Source organism: Salvelinus fontinalis, chromosome 22, assembly GCF_029448725.1.
Source record: "Salvelinus fontinalis isolate EN_2023a chromosome 22, ASM2944872v1, whole genome shotgun sequence".
Lineage (NCBI taxonomy): Eukaryota > Metazoa > Chordata > Actinopteri > Salmoniformes > Salmonidae > Salvelinus > Salvelinus fontinalis.
In genome coordinates, this window is record NC_074686.1 from 12,867,288 (window position 1) to 12,888,282 (window position 20,995).

General features: G+C 42.0%; 1 protein-coding gene across 3 annotated transcripts in view; it reads left to right on the plus strand.

The window, feature by feature from the left end:
* The first annotated feature begins 469 nt into the window (after nucleotides 1–469).
* Nucleotides 470–20,995, plus strand: part of LOC129819851 (growth factor receptor-bound protein 10-like) — a 62,981-nt gene continuing 42,455 nt past the window's right edge. The window contains exons 1-3 of one of the 3 annotated variants that reach the window (XM_055876482.1): nucleotides 470–588; nucleotides 4,923–5,037; nucleotides 12,397–12,487. In XM_055876482.1, the coding sequence (XP_055732457.1) occupies nucleotides 4,987–5,037; nucleotides 12,397–12,487 (142 nt within the window). In that variant the 5' untranslated portion in view covers nucleotides 470–588; nucleotides 4,923–4,986. Of the gene's footprint in view, nucleotides 589–998; nucleotides 1,263–4,922; nucleotides 5,038–9,130; nucleotides 9,487–12,396; nucleotides 12,488–20,995 lie in introns of those variants that run through there. The other 2 variants (XM_055876481.1, XM_055876480.1) reach the window with 2 other exon arrangements.

Consider the following 20,995-nt stretch of genomic DNA (forward strand, 5'->3'; position numbering starts at 1 on the left):
AAAGTGCATTATCATAATTCTCCCAATTTCACAGTATTGTTCCAACCTCATAGTGTGGAAATATATATAAAACACAGAAAAATCACGTTTTAGACTGCTCTGCCCCTTTGAAGGCACAGTCTGCAATATTGTTTCCTGCTTTTCAACAGTAATTTCAACTAATTAAAGATAAACCCATTGAAAGAGTTTAACTTGGCCTCTCAAGTGGCGCAGCGGTCTAAGGCACTGCATCGCTACAGACCTGGGTTCGATTCCAGGCTGTGTCACAATTGTCCATGAGTCCCTTAGGGCGGTGCACAATTGGCCCAGTGTCGTCCGGGTTATGGGAGGGTTTGGCCGGGGGCTTTACTTGGCTCATTGCGCTATAGCAACTCCTTGTGACGGGCTAGTTCCCCTGCAGGCTGATTTCGGTAGTCAGTTGAATGGTGTTTCCTCCAACACATAGGTCCAGCTGGCTTCCAGGTTAAGCGGGCGGGTGTTAAGAAGAGCGGTTTCAGAGGACGCATGACTCAACCTTCGCCTCTCTGGAGCCCGTTGTGAAGTTGCAGTGATGAGACAAGATCGCAATTCGATATGACGAAAAAGGGGGTAAAAAAAAATCTATAAATGAGTATAACTTGTAAAAAAAAATGTTTTTAAATGAGTATGACTTATAAATGCCTTATGAGCTTGTCTTAACATACTGTATCATATCTCAAATCGAAGGAAATTATTGCTACATGCAATTGGGTTTTTGGTCATTTAAGTTTTAGTTAACAACGGATGGGTAGCTTCAAGTCATGTTTAAAAAAAGTAATGTTGATCTCAGGGAACAGACATGATAGCAATTAAGTGATCTTTGCATATGCTTATAGTATTGGATTGCATTTGCTCCATTCGTTGTAATAATGTTGTTAGTCTGGTTTGATGGTGCATATATTGAAGACGGTGGCTTTATTAACGAGAGGGATTCCCTGTATGGGGAGGAGTCAGCTGCATATGGAGGCGGTTCAGGGAAGAGTTTTCGTTCTTGTGTGTGTTAAACTTGTGGCAGTCAGCTGTTGGATGTGCAGTGTTAAATGTGTGTGAGTGGATGTTGTGTGTGACTGTGTTCCCAGCTCAATAGGACAACGTGAGAGATAACAACAGGAGATTTCCCCATTTGTTTGGTGCTTTTATCTAAAGGAATAGCCTACCGACACCGATTGTCACGCGCCCCGCTCTCTTGGCTCCCTGTGTTTCAGCTCCGTGCGTTTCTGTGTGCTAGTCCAGCAGGTCTCGAGGTGAGTCGTCCTTTCTTTACCTGATCTGATCTGATCCGATCCGTTATGTTTCTGTTCAGGGAGGTGCCGCAAAGGCTACTTTCTTGGAAAACGTTATGTTGTTTATGCTTACTTTACATATGACATGCACTCAGAGGGAGAAGGGGGGGGGGGGGGGGTGTACATTGTAAACATGCCCCCTGACAGCCTGGCCTATAGGACCAACTCACACATACTGTTGAGCAGACTAGTCTACCAGTTCCGTAAAGCAGAAGTCGCCTACAACAACAACAACACACTATGCATCTTTGCCTAAGTCACAGACTAAATCATAATAATATGTTTTACATTTTATACAGTGTGTAGAGTGGACCTTAAATCATGGTTGCATCAGGCCAGAGTCTGAGGTTCTGTTAGTTTATGGCAGTAAGTAGTTACTTTTGTTTGTCTGCATGGCTGACTGTCATAAAGACCATGACTTATTATACATAGACATTACATAATGTAATCTGCACCTTTTATGGTCTCAGCTATCTGACTGGCTAAGCTGCACTGTCACTGAGTCATCTGTCAACCCTCCTCTCTTGTGCTCTCTCTCTCTACTAATCAGCTGTGCCTTTAGATATTGAATTGCAGGATCAGGTGTGTTAGTGCAGAGAATTTTGCGGAATAAGCAGAATTTACTTGGGATGGGGGCCTTCTCAATAAAACCACACACGCACACACTAGAGGAGGCTTGTGGGAGGAGCTATAGGAGGACAGGCTCATTGTAATGGTTGGAATGGAATAAATGGAACAGAGTCAAGCGTGGTTTCCATATGTTTGTTTGATACCATTACATTTATTCCATCCATTACAATGAGCCCATATTCCTATAGCTCCTCCCACCAGCCTCCACACACACACACACACACACACACACACACACACACACAGACACACAGGGCCCTGACATTATTAAGTTGCTCTTTGTTCCAGTCAGCTCTCTGGTCCTCTCTGTATGGCCAGTAAATCAGTTTCTCTCTCTCCTGCCCCCCCCCCCCCCCCCTTTCTGAAACACAAATGTCAGAAAATGTCAAATGTCAAGTGGGTTGTGTTTCAATACATCGACATGGTTATTAGATGGACATGGCATGTTATTAACACCCATTCCCTGTCCAACTAGAGGCCAAATAACATGAAGCTAGTTAGTCTCTCTCTCACATGAAGCTAGTTAGTCTCTCTGTATGTGTCTGAATGAATGAAGGGGTCAGTGTGATAAGACAGGAGAATGGGGTAGCTGTTAATAGCTGGCTTCTATTTTCAGCTTCTCGAGTTAGTGAGTTGGCCCAGTCATGTTTCTCCTAGCGTTAAAGCTCAGACATACCGGTAGAATTGTCAAACGTTTTTCTGCCGACAGTACTTAGCACCTCTGAACAGAGTGTCGGCAGTCAATCTCTTTTGTGTTCACACAGCAACGACCTTGGATGTCTTCAGCCACTCAGCCTTGTTAACATACTCCAAACCAGAAGGTGGCAGTAGCGTTGCTTGGCAACGCATGTCCATGCGTATAGCTTGGAAGCTAGACCATAAGCAATCTGCGCCAATGTTGCTTTTTTGTAGAAAGCCATTGTTGATACTAGCCAGATGCCCACAGCTAAATAACTTGCTAGCAAAGTGACAAATAAACAATTTAATTCACTTTCCATAATTACATACTGCCAGTGCTAGCCCATAGCCAAATGTTTTGCTAGCTTGCTGATGTTAGTGTATTCGCTAGCTAGCACAACATAGCTAGCTAGGTAGCTAGCGAGTTAAGGACACTGCACTAACTTGGCAGTTGTTTCAAGGATACTATCCATTGTGATTGAATTATAATATCAGTACTAGCTACAGAGGTTTCCTAGCTTGTAGGAAGTATTTAGTGTTGTGTACATTGCGTCTGTGCAATTTAGCTAGCTACCATTCCATATCCTACATTGCATATGAAGTGTGACTGGCTTATCCGTGGATATATGGATGCTGCCCCATGTGGGGGATATTGCTCTTTGATTGGCTCAAAGTCAAGTTGTTGGCCACTGATGAGCATTGTGATTCTACAAATAGAATCGGTAGGTTCGTCGCTACCGGGTCGGCATACAGCAGGTACTGTTTTTGTTCTAGCAAGATGAGGAACGACCTTCCACTGATAAGAACCGGTGAGATTCTCTATGTGTTCCATGCTTTACAGTGAGTTAGCCCAGTCAGTGTTTTTCCTAGCGTTACAGTGCTGCGGCAGCCCACCGAAGATTGCCTACTAGCAATGTCCAAGGTGAAAATGTTAACTTCCACTTAAATATAATTTTTGCGTGCTCTTGGCCATCAGCAGTTGAAACAATAACAAAGTGCTTTTCCCACCCCTGTTTCTGTAAAAAGCTGACGGATGGTGCTGGAGAAGTGTAACCAGTCTAATTCATAGACAGCGCTAAGGACTGATTGATCATCCATGATATAAAAAATATGGTTTTAACCATGTTTAAAGTGCTATATAGTGTTTGTTTACATTTCTTTGTTCACAAACACTGGAGTAAAACACGCTTATATTTTGGGTTCTGATGGGGTCTGACAGTTGAACTCAGCTGAGGCATTTAGAAGTTATATTCTTTGAGAATCAATGGTTACATATCATTCATTTATAAGTCCGAAAATGGATGTAGCAACTGCAGATTGCCTCTTTTTTTTAAAAGTGGAAGTTAGGATATGTCCCAGGGGAGAGGAACTGCCCCCTCTCATTGAACCACAAGTTCAAGTCCGACCGCCCTGTGGGCATTGTTAGCAGGAAACAGAATCCCCATTTATAGTGAATGAAAAAATATCAATATTTGTTTAAAAAAACAAAAAACAAATCAAAGACAATCATGGTACCAATAATTTTATTCTAATACAGCTAGCTAAGGGCATGTATGTCCTTGAACCAATTATTTTAAAATCACACACAGAAGAAGTTTAGTTGCTAATGGCAACCTGCAGTACCACAGTCAGCCTTCAACTTGAGTTACACAATGAGAGGGGGCAGCACTGAGCTAGCCTGCAACATCACTTCCTGGAGTAGCTCAAACTGCATGTCTCCATAAAATGCCATCTTCACCAACCTAATTTGTCTCCAATGTGCTATTGAGTCTTCACATAGGAATAAATGTATCATGTGATCGATGGCTTTGTCCATTCATAAACTGTATATACAGTCATTGAATTGTCCCCAAGCAGGCAATGTTAGGATCAGCTTCATCATGGTACGGTCAGGAATGTGGCAGTGAGTTATCTGGGACCAGTGTGCTTAGTCAATGCATGTAGACCAATTTAGACACTCTTAAGACTAGCTCATATTAGATAAGAAAGAAGACTTGAGTACTAGACCACGAAGCACTTTTAATGGAGATTCTCTTTTGAGCATACTTTTTAGTTCAGGACTATAGGCTTACTTTTTGTCTGGGAAACTCGCCCTTAGTCTGTCACTCTCCTCTCTTTTTCTTTCTCTCTCTCTTTCTTTCTTTCTCTCTCTCTGCAAGTGTTAAGTAGTCATGTGATATGGGATAATCCCTTATTTAGTCTGAGGAGTTGCTGTGTTTGAGAAGCATCAGAGCTGTGTGTGTGTGATTTTGTTATTGTCTATCTCTACAGTTAGGGTTCCTTGTTTGATGGTCCGTTGGTCTCTCTGTGTAGGTATCTGGTCAGTGGAGTGAGAAGTAAATGTGATCTCCTGAACCGGAGCCTGCAGAAGGATAACATGGCCTTAGCTGGGTGTCCGGACTACTTCCTCCTCCAATCTAACTTCCAGGTAAAGACTATACACACACACACACACACACACAACACCTGTGTCTGTGACTATAACCATAGTGACAGGGCTGGGTCTCACATGTTTGCATGCCTGCCGTAACCGTGACAATGCTCAGCTAACACATAGACCCCTTAGAAGTGGTTATAGAAGCAGTAGTATTTAGGGTTTCTTCAACTGGCATTTCTGAAAAACCTGTGCATTTTGGGATAGTTACCCTAGTAGCATTACTATTATTCCACTGTACTAGGTAGCCTAGTGGTTAGAGCATTGGGCCAGTAACCGAAAGGTTACTGGATCGAATCCCCGAGCTGACGAGGTAAAAATCAGTCGTTCTGCCCCTAAACAAGGCAGTTAACCCACTGTTCCCCGGGTGCCGAAGATTTGGATGTCGACTATGGCAGCCCTCCTCCGCACCTCTCTGATTCAGAGGGGTTGGATTAAATGTGGAAGACACATTTCAGTTTAATGCATTGTTATACAATTGACTTACTGTAGTGAATGAGGCTATTGTGAGTCAAGTAGGCTTTTTATTTTTATTTTTTATTTTTATTTAACCTTTATTTAACCAGGTAGGCAAATTGAGAACACGTTCTCATTTACAATTGCGACCTGGCCAAGATAAAGCAAAGCAGTTCGACACATACAACAACACATAGTTACACATGGAGTAAAAACAAACATATAGTCAATAATACAGTGAAAAAAAAAAAAAAGTCTATATACAATGTGAGCAAGTGAGGTGAGATAAGGGAGGTGAAGGCAAACAGATATATTTTTTAAATAAAGAAAAATATAAAAAGGCCATGGAGGCGAAGTGAGTACAACACAGCAAGTAAAATAAAAACAAAAAAAACACTGGAATGGTTGGTTTGCATTGGAAGAAAGTGCAAAGTAGAGACAGAAATAATGGGGTGCAAAGGAGCAAAATAAATTAATAAATAAATACAGTAGGTAAAGAGGTAGTTGTTTGGGCTAAATTGTAGATGGGTTATGTACAGGTGCAGTAATCTATGAGCTGCTCTGACAGCTGGTGCTTAAAGCTAGTGAGGGAGATAGGTGTTTCCAGTTTCAGAGATTTTTGTAGTTCGTTCCAGTCATTGGCAGCAGAGAACTGGAAGGAGTGGCGTCCAAAGGAAGAATTGGTTTTGGGGGTGACTAGAGAGATATACCTGCTGGAGCGCGTGCTACAGGTAGGTGCTGCTATGGTGACCAGCGAGCTGAGATAAGGGGGGACTTTACCTAGCAGGGTCTTGTAGATGACCTGGAGCCAGTGGGTTTGGCGACGAGTATGAAGCGAGGGCCAGCCAACGAGAGTGTACAGGTCGCAGTGGTGGGTCGTATATGGGGCTTTGGTGACAAAACGGATGGCACTGTGATAGACTGCATCCAATTTATTGAGTAGGGTTTTGGAGGCTATTTTGTAAATGACATCACCGAAGTCGAGGATTGGTAGGATGGTCAGTTTTACAAGGGTATGTTTGGCAGCATGAGTAAAGGATGCTTTGTTGCGGAATAGGAAGCCAATTCTAGATTTGACTTTGGATTGGAGATGTTTGATGTGGGTCTGGAAGGAGAGTTTACAGTCTAACCAGACACCTAGGTATTTGTAGTTGTCCACATATTCTAAGTCAGAGCCGTCCAAAGTAGTGATGATGGACAGGCGGGCAGGAGCAGGCAGCGATCGGTTGAAGAGCATGCATTTGGTTTTACTTGTATTTAAGAGCAGTTGGAGGCCACGGAAGGAGAGTTGTATGGCATTGAAGCTCGCCTGGAGGGTTGTTAACACAGTGTCAAAAGAAGGGCCAGAAGTATACAGAATAGTGTCGTCTGCGTAGAGGTGGATCAGAGAATCACCAGCAGCAAGAGCGACATCATTGATGTAAACAGAGAAGAGAGTCGGTCCAAGAATTGAACCCTGTGGCACCCCCATAGAGACTGCCAGAGGCCCGGACAACAGACCCTCCGATTTGACACACTGAACTCTATCAGAGAAGTAGTTGGTGAACCAGGCGAGGCAATCATTAGAGAAACCAAGGCTGTCGAGTCTGCCAATGAGGATGTGGTGATTGACAGAGTCAAAAGCCTTGGCCAGGTCAATGAATACGGCTGCACAGTATTGTTTCCTATCGATGGCGGTTACGATATCGTTTATGACCTTGAGCGTGGCTGAGGTGCACCCATGACCAGCTCTGAAACCAGATTGCATAGCGGAGAAGGTGTGGTGTGATTCGAAATGGTCGGTAATCTGTTTGTTGACTTGGCTTTCGAAGACCTTAGAAAGGCAGGGTAGGATAGATATAGGTCTGTAGCAGTTAGGGTCAAGGGTGTCCCCCCCTTTGAAGAGGGGGATAACCGCAGCTGCTTTCCAATCTTTGGGGATCTCAGACGACACGAAAGAGAGGTTGAAGAGGCTAGTAATAGGGGTGGCAACAATTTCAGCAGATAGTTTTAGAAAGAAAGGGTCCAGATTATCTAGCCCGGCTGATTTGTAAGGGTCCAGATTTTGCAGCTCATTAAGAACATCAGCTGACTGTATTTGGGAGAAAGAGAAATGGGGAAGGCTTGGGCGAGTAGCAGAGGGGAGGGCAGTGCTGTTGTCCGGGGTAGGGGCAGCCAGGTGGAAAGCATGGCCAGCCGTAGAAAAATGCTTATTGAAATTCTCAATTATAGTGGATTTGTCGGTGGTGACAGTGTTTCCTATCTTCAGAGCGGTTGGAAGCTGGGAGGAGGTGTTCTTATTCTCCATGGACTTTACGGTGTCCCAGAACTTTTTTGAATTTGTGTTGCAGGAAGCAAATTTCTGCTTGAAAAAGCTAGCCTTGGCTGTTCTAACTGCCTGTGTATATTGGTTTCTGGCTTCCCTGAAAAGTTGCATATCACGGGGGCTGTTCGATGCTAATGCAGAACGCCATAGGATGTTTTTCTGTTGGTTAAGGGCAATCAGGTCAGGAGAGAACCAAGGGCTATATCTGTTCCTGGTTCTAAATTTCTTGAATGGGGCATGCTTATTCAAGATGGTGAGGAAGGCATTTTTTAAAAATGACCAGGCATCCTCTACTGACGGGATGAGATCAATATCCTTCCAGGATACCCCGGCCAGGTCGATTAGGAAGGCCTGCTCGCTGAAGTGTTTCAGGGAGCGTTTGACAGTGATTAGTGGAGGTCGTTTGACCGCTGACCCATTACGGATGCAGGCAGTGATCGCTGAGATCTTGGTTAAAAACAGCAGAGGTGTATTTGGAGGGCAAGTTTGTTAGGATGATATCTATGAGGGTACCCGTGTTTACGGAATTGGGGTGGTACCTGGTAGGTTCATTGATAATTTGTGTGAGATTGAGGGCATCAAGCTTAGATTGTAGGGTGGCTGGGGTGTTGAGCATGTTCAAATTTAGGTCGCCTAGCAGCACGAGCTCTGAAGATAGATGGGGGGCAATCAGTTCACATATAGTGTCCAGAGCACAGCTGGGGGCAGAGGGTGGTCTATAGCAGGCGGCAACTGTGAGAGACTTGTTTTTAGAGAGGTGGATTTTTAAAAGTAGAAGTTCAAATTGTTTGGGAACAGACCTGGATAGTATAACAGAACTCTGCAGGCAGTCTTTGCAGTAGATTGCAACACCGCCCCCTTTGGCCGTTCTATCTTGTCTGAAAATATTGTAATTGGGGATAAAAATGTCTGAATTTTTGGTGCTTTTTTGTGCTTTAGTCTGAGTCTGAACCGTTGTGTCCTATAGGACTAGACTGGAGGCCCTCAAGGCCTATAAATAGACCAGCAAAACAAACAACTTCACAACATCAGACACACACCACCTTTCCCACCCACCCCAATCAGCATTTTAGTTCATTAGGGTTGAAAGCGTGGAATGTGTGTGTGTGTAAGCTGTCATGCTGTATCATGTTGATGGGCCAACCTTATCCATTATATAATGCATTATCACACACACACACACACACACACCATGCAGCCTCTCAGGGCTGAGATGGTAGGTTGAGTGTGTGTAGATGAGGATGAACCTCTCTTCCACATACTGTACTTACATAACTCTCTGGGTATATTTTGTCCATCTGAGCCATGTTCCAAGACTCTCGGAGCGGAAGAGCTGAGTGTGTGTCCAAGTGGGAGAGCTGGATGTGAGCCATGGACACATTAGAGGGAGAAACGCTTTGTGTGAGTGTGTAGCAGAGAACCATGCTAGAATACTTTTCTCTCCAAACTAGGCTTTAGCTCAGCGGGCTAATTCTGTCTTGTGGCACACTGATAACCTGTGTTCAAACCCAGTGGTCTCCATATGCGTGGATATGGTGTGTACTGTGCAGGCCCGAGTTCTACCATGCTTGCTAAGATGGTCAGACCTGCTCATTTTTACAACACTAGCTTCTCAAACCGCTCTCTTTCACCACCTTTTGTCCTCGACCTGTTCAATACAGTCAGAAAAGACCTTCCGCAAGGTAAGGAAACAAATACCTAAATATGTAAAATTGCTAAAATATCCCTTTATTGTGGTAATATAATACTTAAGTCTGTCCTACAGACATGGGAATGTGGTAGTTACAACCTTCCTGCACAGTTATGTGGTATCACTGCTGCCATGGACCTGTGTGTCTGTGTGAAAGGTCAGTATGGTTGTGGTTATAGGACCGTTCTGGTGTGTGTGTCAAGTTTGTGTATGACTAGCATATTATATGTGTGTTATGGAGTGTTTGTGTTGTGTAGTTCTGGTTTCCACAGACGTATGTATGCAGCAGAGCTGTCCCTGGAAAATCCTTGGCTGCTTCTCGGAGCTGTAAATCTCTCTGGGCGTTTATGGATGTTTTCAGAGGGGAGTGGTGTGTGTGTGTGCATGTAAGTCTGTGCGTGTGTGTGCCGTACCTCTGGCAGCAGGCAGTTCCTGGAAACTGTACTTCCGTGTTCTCCGCTTTCCTGGAAAATTGAAAATGTGTTTTCCTTTTCTTTTTTTTTATTCTCCTAAGCAGTGCTCCTTATCTTCTACTTGGTCACAATCCCGGATCCGGGAGCACCCTCATCAGTAAAAAAGCTGACTAGCATAGCCTAGCATAGCGCCACAAGTAAATACTTTAACATTTTTTTACTATCATCTAAATATCATTAAATCACAAGTCCAAGACACCAGATGAAAGATGCACATCTTGTGAATCCAGCCATCATTTCTGATTTTTTTAAATGTTTTACAGGGAAGACACAATATGTATTTCTATTAGCTAACCACGATAGCAAAAGAGCCAACTTTTTTTCCCACCTTTTTTTTCCTGCATAAGTAGCTATCACAAATTCGACCAAATAAAGATATAAATAGTCACTAACCAAGAAACAACTTCATCAGATGACAGTCTGATAACATATTTATTGTATAGCATATGTTTTGTTAGAAAAATGTGCAAATTTCAGGTATAAATCATAGTTTTACATTGCAGCCACCATCACAACTCTCACCAAAGCAACTAGAATAACTACAGAGACCAACGTGAATTACCTAAATACTCATCATAAAGCATTTATGAAAAATACACAGCGTACAGCAAATGAGAGACAAAGATCTTGTGAATCCAGCCAATATTTTAGATTTTTTAAGTGTTTTACAGCAAACACAATATAGCATTATATTAGCTTACTACAATAGCCAACCACACAACAGCATTGATTCAAGCCAACAATAGCGATAACGAATAAACCAGCAAAAGATATTAATTTTTTCACTAACCTTCTCAAACTTCTTCAGGTGACAGTCCTATAACATCATATTACACAATACATATAGAGTTTGTTCGAAAATGTGCATATTTAGCCGCACAAATCGTGGTTATATAATGAGAATAGTAGCCAAGTTGCCAACAAAATGTCGGGAGAAATCTTGGGAGAGGCACCTAATCTAATCAGTAACTAATCATAAACTTGACAAAAAAAATACAGGTTGAAAAAAAAAAAAAAAAAAAAAAATACAGGTTGAATGAAAGATGCATTAAGAACTAATGTAACCGCTGTGTTAGATTTTTTAAATTAACGTTACTACGACATACAGCGTGCGTTAAAGCGAGACCGCACCGAAATTAATGGCGGAATAGTAGTTTCACATTTTTCAACAGAACAACGAATTAACATCATAAATACTTCTTACTTTTTGATGAGCTTCCATCAGAATCTTGGGCAAGTTGTCCTTTGTCCAGAAGAATCGTTGCTTGGTTGTAGATTGTCGCCTTCAACTTTGGAATTAGCAGTAAACATTAGCCATGTGGCGAAGACGTGCCCAACTCACTATAACGCAGCACAAAGAAATATCCGAAAATCGCAATATTTCTGATATAAACTGATATAACTCGGTTTAAAATAACTACATTATGATGTCTTTAACACCTATATCGAATAAAATCAGAGCCGGATATATCTAAGGCCTATAACGGGAGCTTTCCAGAACGCCATCCTGAGGTCTGTCTTGCGTCATGGCGAATGTTGAAAAGAGTGCACCCCACGTACCCAGACCCTTTATATGGCCTCAGATCTGCCTAGCAACTCCATTCCAATTCTCACTATTTGCTGACATCTAGGGGAAGGCGTACGCAGTGCATGTCGACCAATAGAAGACATGCAAATTAATAAACTGACCCTAGAACAGACTGCCTGATTTCATATTTCTCACTTCCTCACAGGAAGTCTGTTTTACTCACAGATATGCACCGGGAGGTCTGTTTTACGCACAGATGTGCACCGGGGCCTCCCACTCCTATTCTGGTAAGAGCCAGTTTGCACTGTTCTGTGAAGGGAGTAGTACACAGCGTTGTATGAGATCTTCAGTTTCTTGGCAATTTCTTGCATGGAATAGCCTTCATTTCTCAGAACAAGAATACTGACGAGTTTCAAAAGAAAGGTCTTTGTTTCTGGCCATTTTGAGCCTATAAGATCGAACCCACAAATGCTGATGCTCCACATACTCAACTAGTCTAAAGGAGGCCAGTTTTATTGCTTCTTTAAATCAGAACAACAGTTTACCGCTGTGCTAACATAATTGCAAAACGGTTTTCTAATGATCAATTAGCCTTTTAAAATGATAAACTTGGATTAGCGAACACAACATGCCATTGGAACACAGGAGTGATGGTGGCTGATAATGGGCCTCTGTACACCTATTTAGATATTCAATAAAAAAATCTGCCGTTTCCAGCTATTATAGTCATTTACAACATTAACGATGTCTACACCGTATTTCGGATCAATTTGATGTTATTTTAATGGACAAAAAATGTGCTTTTCTTTCAAAAACAAGGACATTTGTAAGTGACCCCGAACTTTTGAACGGTAGTGTTTGTCCTGATTTTATTGTGCTTTCTGTTTCTCCATTCACACAGGAAACTGTGGACCGGACTTCCTCACACAGACCGGACGATTTGAATGGTCAAGGGTTTCAACTCTCTGCCCATCGGAACTCTGACCACCAAGGTGATTGTCCTCTCATCTCATCTAACCTCCCCTTTCTCCTCTTTTGTTCAAATGAAGAGGCTATAATAGTGTTATTGTTTTGGTGCTCAGCATTTTACTCACTCGCTGGTGGATTGATTTTTCCAGAATGTCCAGCAGACTCCTTGGAATTCTGTAGGAATGCTCTTCTAGGAATACTGTGGGAAGGCAGGCTGTAAATCTTCTTCCTGTTTGACCCGTTACTTCCTGGGGGTTTCGTCAATGCCCGGTCTCCATGGCTATTATTGCTCACAGTCATGTTGTAAATATTGGCTCACTGTAAAGTATGTAGGCCTAAAGGACCATGAAGTACATTGACCTTTTATTTAGTCAAATAAAATTGTATTTGTCACATACACGATTAGCAGATGTTATTGTGGGTGTAGCGAAATGCTTGTATTTCTAGCTCCAACAGTGCAGTAATATCTAACAATTCACAACAAAACACACAATACACACAACCTAAAAATAAAAGAATGGAATTAAGGAATATATAAATATTAGGATGAGCAATGTTGGAGTGGCATAGACTAAATACAGTAGAATAGAATACAGTATATACATATGAGATGAGTAAAAATATGTAAACATGATTGAAGAGGCCAGTGATTTCAAGTCTATGTATATGAGGCAGCAGCCTTTAAGGTTCAGGGTTATCTAACGGGGTGGAAGCCACCTAGTGATGGCTATTTAACGGTCTGATGGCCTTGAGATAGAAACTGTTTTTGAGTCTCTCGGTCCCAGCTTTGATGCACCTGTACTGACCTCACCTTCTGGATGAATGCGGGGTGAACAGGCAGTGGCTCAGGTGGTTATTGTCCTTATGTTTTTAACCTTCCTGTGACATCGGGTGCTGTAGGTGTCCTGGAGGGCAGGTAGTTTGCCCTCGATGATGCAATGGGCAGACCGCATCCCCCTCTGGAGAGCCGTGTGGTTGTGGGCGGTGCAGTTACCATACCAGGTGGTGATACAGCCCGACAGGATGCACTCAATTGCGCATCTAAAAGTCTGAGGGTTTAAGGTGCCAGGCCAAATTTCTTCAGCCTCCTGAGGTTGAAGAGATGCTGTTGCTCCTTCACTACACTGTCTGTGTGGGTGGACCATTTCAGGTCATCAGTGATGTGTATGCTGAAGAACTTGAAGCTTTCCACCTGCTCCACTACGGTCTCGTCTATGGATAGGGGCGGGCTCCCTCCATTGTTTCTTGAAGTCCACCATCAGCTCCATTGGTTTGTCGACATTGAGTGAGAGGTTATTTTCCTGGCACTGCACTCCCAGGGCCCTCACCTCCTCTTTGTAGGCTGTCTCATCATTGTTGGTAATCCGGCCTACTACTGTTGTCGTCTACGAACTTGATTGAGTTGGAGGCGTGCGTAGCCACACAGTCATGGGTGAACAGGGAGTACAGGAGGGGACTGAGCATGCGCCCTTGTGGCGCCTCTGTGTTGAGGATCAGCGAAGTGGGGGTGTTGCTTCCTACCTTCGCCGCCTGGGGATGGCCTGTCAGAAAGTCCAGGACCCAATTGCACAGGGCGGGGTTCCGACCTAGCCGATAGTCATTTACTTCAGTTACCATAGCTTTCTTGGGTACAGGAACAATAGTGGACATCTTGAAGCAAGTGGGGACAGCAGACTGGGATAGAGAGAAATTGAATATGTCTGTAAACACACCAGCCAGCTGGTCTGCGCATGCTCTGAGGACACGGCTAGGGATGCCGTCTGGTCGGCAGCCTTGCGAGGGTTAACACGCCTAAATATCTTATTCACGTCGGTCATGGAGAAGGAGAGCTCACAGTCCTTAGTAGCGGGCCTCGTCAGTGGCACTGTGTTATCCTCAAAGCAGGCGAAGAAGGTGTTTAGCTTGTCCGGAAGCAAGATGTCAGTGTCCACGACTTGACTGGTTTTCCCTTTGTAGTCCGTGATTGTCTGTAGACCCTGCCACATACGTCTCGTGTCTGAGCCGTTGAATTGCAACTCCACTTTGTCTCTCTACTGACATATTGCCTTAACTTCTTTGGGCTGCAAGCCCGAAGCCGGGCACAATATGACAACAGCCACTTCAAGTGCAGGACGTGAAATTCAAAATATATATTTTTGAAATATTTAACTTTCACACATTAACAAGTCCAATACAGCATATGAAAGGTACACATCTTGTGAATCCAGCCAACATGTCCGATTTTTCAAATGTTTTACAGCGAAAACACATATAAATTTATGTTAGCTCACCACCAAATACAAAAAAGGACAGACATTTTTCACAGCACAGGTAGCATGCACAAAGCCAACCTAACTAACCAAGAACCAACTTCATCAGATGACAGTCTTATAACATGTTATACAATAAATCTATGTTTTGTTCGAAAAATGTGCATATTTGAGGTATAAATCAGTTTTACATTGCAGCTACCATCACAGCTACCGTCAGAAATAGCACTGAAGCAGCCAGAATAATTACAGACACCAACGTCAAATACCTAAATACTCATCATAAAACATTTCTGAAAAATCGATGGTGTACAGCAAATTAAAGACAAACATCTTGTGAATCCAGCCAACATTTCCGATTTTTAAAAATGTTTTACAGCGAAAACACAATATAGCATTATATTAGCTTACTACAATAGCCTACCACACTACCGCATTCATTCATCAAGGCACGTTAGCGATAGCAATAGAAACGTTAGCGATAGCGAATAAACCAGCAAAAGATATATAATTTTTGACTAACTTTGATAAGCTTCATCAGATGACAGTCCTATAACATCAGGTTATACATACACTTATGTTTTGTTCGAAAATGTGCCTATTTAGAGCTGAAATCAGTGGTTATACATTGTGCTAACGTAGCATCTTTTTCCCAGAATGTGCGGATATTTTTATGACACTCAACTATTCTGACCAAAAAGCTATACATAAACGTTACTAAAAAATACATGTTGTATAGGAAATGATAGATACACTAGTTCTTAATGCAATCGCCGTGTTAGAATTCTAAAAATAACTTCATTACGACATCCAGCTTAGTTATAGCGAGAGCGTGCCCAAACTCTGGGCGCAAACTACTAGTACAACATGTTCGACAGATATATGAAATAGCATCATAAAATGGGTCCAACTTATGACGATCTTCCATCAGAATGTTGTACAAGGGGTCCTTTGTCCAGAACAATTGTTGTTTGGATTTAGAATTTCCTCTTCTCCAGTCAATTAGCACGGAAAGCTAGCAAAGTGGCGCGAAGCTCTCCTTCCTGAACATACGCAGACAAAGCAACACGCCTAACGTCCCGAAAAAAAATTCAATAATCTAATAAAACTATATTGAAAAAACATACTTTACGATGATATTGTCACGTATCAAATAAAATCAAAGCCGGAGATATTAGTCGTCTATAACGACAGCTTATCAGAAGGCAAAACCAGGTCCCTTCTCACGCTCTCCAGAAAACAGGAAACTGGTGACACGTCATACAAAGAGCTTTTATTCGACCCCAGATCAAGTTATACACTCCATTTCTTCTCTCACTGCCTGTCGACATCTAGTGGAAGACGTATGAAGTGCATGTATACTGATATATATCAAGGACATTTATAGGCAGGCCCTAGAACAGAGCATCGATTTCAGATTTTCCACTTCCTGTCAGGAAGTTTGCTGCAAAATGAGTTCTGTTTTACTCACAGATATAATTCAAACGGTTTTAGAAACTAGAGAGTGTTTTCTATCCAATAGTAATAATAGTATGCATATTGTACGAGCAAGAATTGAGTACGAGGCCGTTTGAAATGGGCACCTTTTATCCAGGCTACTCAATACTGCCCCTGTAGCCCAAACAGGTTAAGGAGGGAATAACTAGACTGTTTGTATTCGTCCATATTCCCAGTCACCTTGCCATGGTTAACTTCTCTAGGGTATGTGGGACGGTAGCGTCCCACCTCGTGGAACTGCAGGGCGCCAAATTCAAAACAACAGAAATCCCATAATTTAAATTCCTCAAACATACAAGTATTTTACACCATTTTAAAGATACACTTGTAAATCCATCCAAAGTGTCCGATTTCAAAAAGGTTTTACGACGAAATCACACCAAACGATTATGTTAGGTATGAGCCAAGTCACAGAAAGAGCCATTTTTCCAGCCAAAGAGAGGAGTAACAAAAAGCAGAAATAGAGATAAAATGAATCACTAACCTTTGATGATCTTCATCAGATGACACTCATAGGACTTCATGTTACACAGTACATGTATGTTCGGTAAAGTTCATATTTATATCCAAAAATCTGAGTTTAGGCGGGACGCTACTGTCTCACTGAGAAAATGCTGAGCGCCAAATTCAAATTAATTACTATAAAAATCAAACTTTCATTAAATCACACATGAAAGATACCAAATTAAAGCTACACTGGTTGTGAATCCAGCCAACATGTCAGAATTCTAATGGGCTTTTCGGCGAAAGCAAACGATGCTATTATCTGAGGATAGCATCATTGTAAACAAAGAGAGATAAGCATATTTCAACCCTGCAGGCGCGACAAAATGCAGAAAATATTATTCATGCCTTACCTTTGACGAGCTTCTGTTGTTGGCACTCCAATATGTCCCATAAACATCACAAATGGTCCTTTTTGTTCGATTAATTCCGTCGATATATCCAAAATGTCCATTTATTTGGCGCGTTTGATCCAGAAAAACACCGGTTCCAACTTGCTCAAATGTGACTACAAAATATCTCAAAGGTTACCTGTAAACTTTGCCAAAAAATTTCAAACTACTTTTGTAATACAACTTTAGTTTTTTTTTTTACGTTAATAATCGATAAAATTGAAGACGGGATCTGTGTTCAATACAGGATTAAAACCAACTATAGCTAGCTTTCTGGTCTCGCGCCTCTAACAAACAGGACACCTCGAGTGACTCTCGTTCAAGATGGCCGTACTTCTTCATTACACAAAGGAACAACCTCAACCAATTTCTCAAGACTGTTGACATCCAGTGGAAACGGTAGGAACTGCAAACAGGTCCCTTAGAAATCTGGTTTCCCAATGAAACTCTTGAAAAGAGAGTGACCTCAAAAAAAAAAAAAGAATCTGAATGGTTTGTCCTCGGGGTTTCGCCTGCTAAATAAGTTCTATTATACTCACAGACATGATTCAAACAGTTTTAGAATCTTCAGTGTTTTCTATCCAAATCTACTAATAATATGCATACCTTGTCTTCTGGGGAAGAGTAGCTGGCAGTTTTAATTTGGGCATGCTTTTCATCCAAAATTCCAAATGCTGCCCCCTACCCTAGAGAAGTTAAATGTGGTGGTTCACTCTTTCAGTTTTGCGCGAATGCTGCCATCTATCCACGGTTTCTGGTTAGGGTAGGTTTTAATAGTCACAGTGGGTACAACATCTCCTATACACTTCCTGATAAACTCAGTCACCGTATCCGTGTATTTGTCGATGTTATTCTTAGAGGCTACCCTAAACGTATCCCAGTCCACGTGATCGAAACAATCTTGAAGTGTGGATTCCAATTTGGTGAGACCAGCTTTGAATAGTTTTTAGCACAGGTACTTCCTGTTTTTCAGTTTCTGTCTATAGGAAGGGAGGAGCAAAATGGAGTCATGATCAGATTTGCTAACGGGAGGGCGAGGGAGGGCCTTATAGGCACTTTGAAAAGCTGAGTAGCGTTGGTCTGTTTTCCCAGAGCGAGTGCTACCATCAATGTGTTGGAAGAACTTTGGTAGTGTTTTCCTCAAATTTGCTTTGTTAAAATTCCCAGCTACAATAAATGCTACCTCACTATGTGGTTTGCATAAAGTCCAGTGAAGTTCTTTTGAGGGCCGTCATGGTATCGGCTTGAGAGGGAATATACACGGTTGTGACTATAACCGAAGATAATTATCAGCATTTGATTGAGGTATTCTAGGTCGGGTGAATTGAGTTTTTGTATATTATCACTATCACACCATGAGTGGTTATTCATGAAACCTACACCCCTGCCTGCCTTCTTCCCAGAGATTTCTTTATTCCTGTCTAGGCGATCTACTGAGAACCCAACTAGCTGTACAGTCTCAGACAGTATATCCCGAGAGAGCCATGTTTCCGTGAACATTAGCGAGTAATATTCTGGAAATGGTGGGTGGTGTGCGCGCTTCCTGAGTCGGACTAGAAGTCCACTCCGATCACCTCTTCTCAGCCGGCGGTGTTTTGGATCAGCCTCTGGAATCCATTCAATTGCCCTGGGGAGTACGAACAAAGGATCCAATTCGGGAAAGTCCTATTCCCGGTCCTAATGCTGGAGAGTTACTGCCGCTCTGATATCCGAAAGTTCTTCCCGGCTGTATGTAATAACACCAACAATTTCCTGGGCTACTAATGTAAGAAATAACACACACAAAAAAAACAAAATACTGTGAAGTTGCTTAGGAGCTAGAAGTAGAGCTGCCCTATCTATCGACGCCACCAGGCTGTCATGCCAGGCTTTATTATGTTAGGTTATGGGGATGTGCAGATCTCCTTGCAAGCACGATTCGATACGCATCTAGATACATGTGCTCCAATATGATACAGTAACAATACTTTTTGTTTGAAACGATTCGGTGCGATTTGATTAGTGGAATGGATCAGCGGAATTTGTTTCTGCCCCCCCCCACCTTTTATCTGAAATACTCATCACCCACTGATTTAACTTGTCAGATAGCAGATTTAAAATGTTTTTTTTTGAGCTAGTAATATGTAAATATTTATCTTTTAGAAATTAGCTATGACATACATAGCTAATTATTATAACAGTTTTGGATTTCACCCCATCTCAAAAGCAGATGGTTTTGATCAAGAGCTGCTCTCTTCTCCCGTCCTGACCTGTGCAGTTCGCAAACATTATTGCTGTCCTTGTTATGAAATTACACATTTACCCTGTTGATGTAAAAATTATCAAATGCACTGACTGTTTAAAGCAGAGCTAATATTTTGTACGGTGGACCTGGCAATCGAATACCACCAATCAGCAGTTAGATGTGCAATCAGCAAAATGTGAGTTGTCCACTCCGGTAGCCCGGTACGTCTCCGGTAAAACAACATTTTCGACAGTGCATTTGGTATCAATGACCCAAAAAATGACATTGGTTGTCCCTCATGTAGCCCTTTGCACTTGCACCCATATACATGTTGAAAATGGCAGATTTGGACTCTGATAAGCACTTAAATTGGAATGCTGTACACTTCACATTTCCATATCATAAAACTCATGTCATATACAGTGTTAACATTTATGTTCATTATATTTGAAGTACAGTTACAAGATGACATGGCGTTATTTTCTGGATCCTCCTGAACAGAATGAGACGATGTTTGTTGTAGTGTGAAGGAAATGCACTCATGACTCCATTCTATTGCACCAAAATTACGATCTGCTTCTCTAAATTGCCTAGTGAAAGCCTAAGATCATATTTTATAATTTGAACAAGCTTTCAAATTATACCCATCTGACCCAGATTGTGATTTATAATGGACCGTTTTTGTATTGCTTAACAGTAATTGTGTAAAGGCGGAGATGCAGGGCTGTGTTCCAAACAACACAACTACAAGTGTGCTTGCTCTAGTTCCTCAACGGCACAGCTAGGAGAGCTCAAAAAATCACCTTCTAGTTCTAGACTCTTCTTTGAGTCATAAAAGTGCATTGAAGTTGTTTAGGAACTGTGCAAACTTTGGAGAGGTGTGTGGCCACTTGGAAACACCAGTTAGACCTCTCACTCAAACTCTTGTCATTTTTTTTGTCTTATGTTGCAACTACCCCAAATTTTGTTACTGAATGTATCCAGAGTATTTTCAGACTTCGTTATCAACAAATATAACGAAAAGTACAGTAAGTGTAAAATCAACATTCTAATGTTTGGATTCAGTCTTGTGTCAGGTGAACTGTTGTGTTCTCACCTTTGTCTAATAATTTTCCCATTATCTCCAAATTGGACCCTTTTTTAATGGCTACAGGTATTGCATATACTTTCCATATTTCTTCTTTAAGAAACATTTCAATTTAGCCCATTCCATACAGTATAGGACAATTCCCACGAGTGTAAGGAGTTAATGAAGTCTATGATTTCATATTGCGAAAGCCATTTTACAAGCATCTGAATGCTGAAGGTGCCATGCAGATGTAGTCTACCAATATTAGAACAGGGATAGAGAAGGCCTACCTCTCGTTGGCTCGTGCAGCTGCATCTCTCGCGCTGTGTACACAGTTGTTATCTGACTTGTAAAGCAATGTCATATGCAGCTCCATGCACAAAAGTTTGATAGGATGAAGGAGAGGACGCATCAATTCCGTCACAACAAATTAGAGGTATTTGCAGAGTAAGGCAGAAACAATTATGAGTAAAAACGTTGGTAAACCTGCGATTCGTAACATTTGAATCAGTTTTCTTACCGATGTATGCTTCATTTGGATCAGTGTGGGCTCCCGCAGACCAATATACTTGTCTAGAGGCATATTTAGCTGGTTT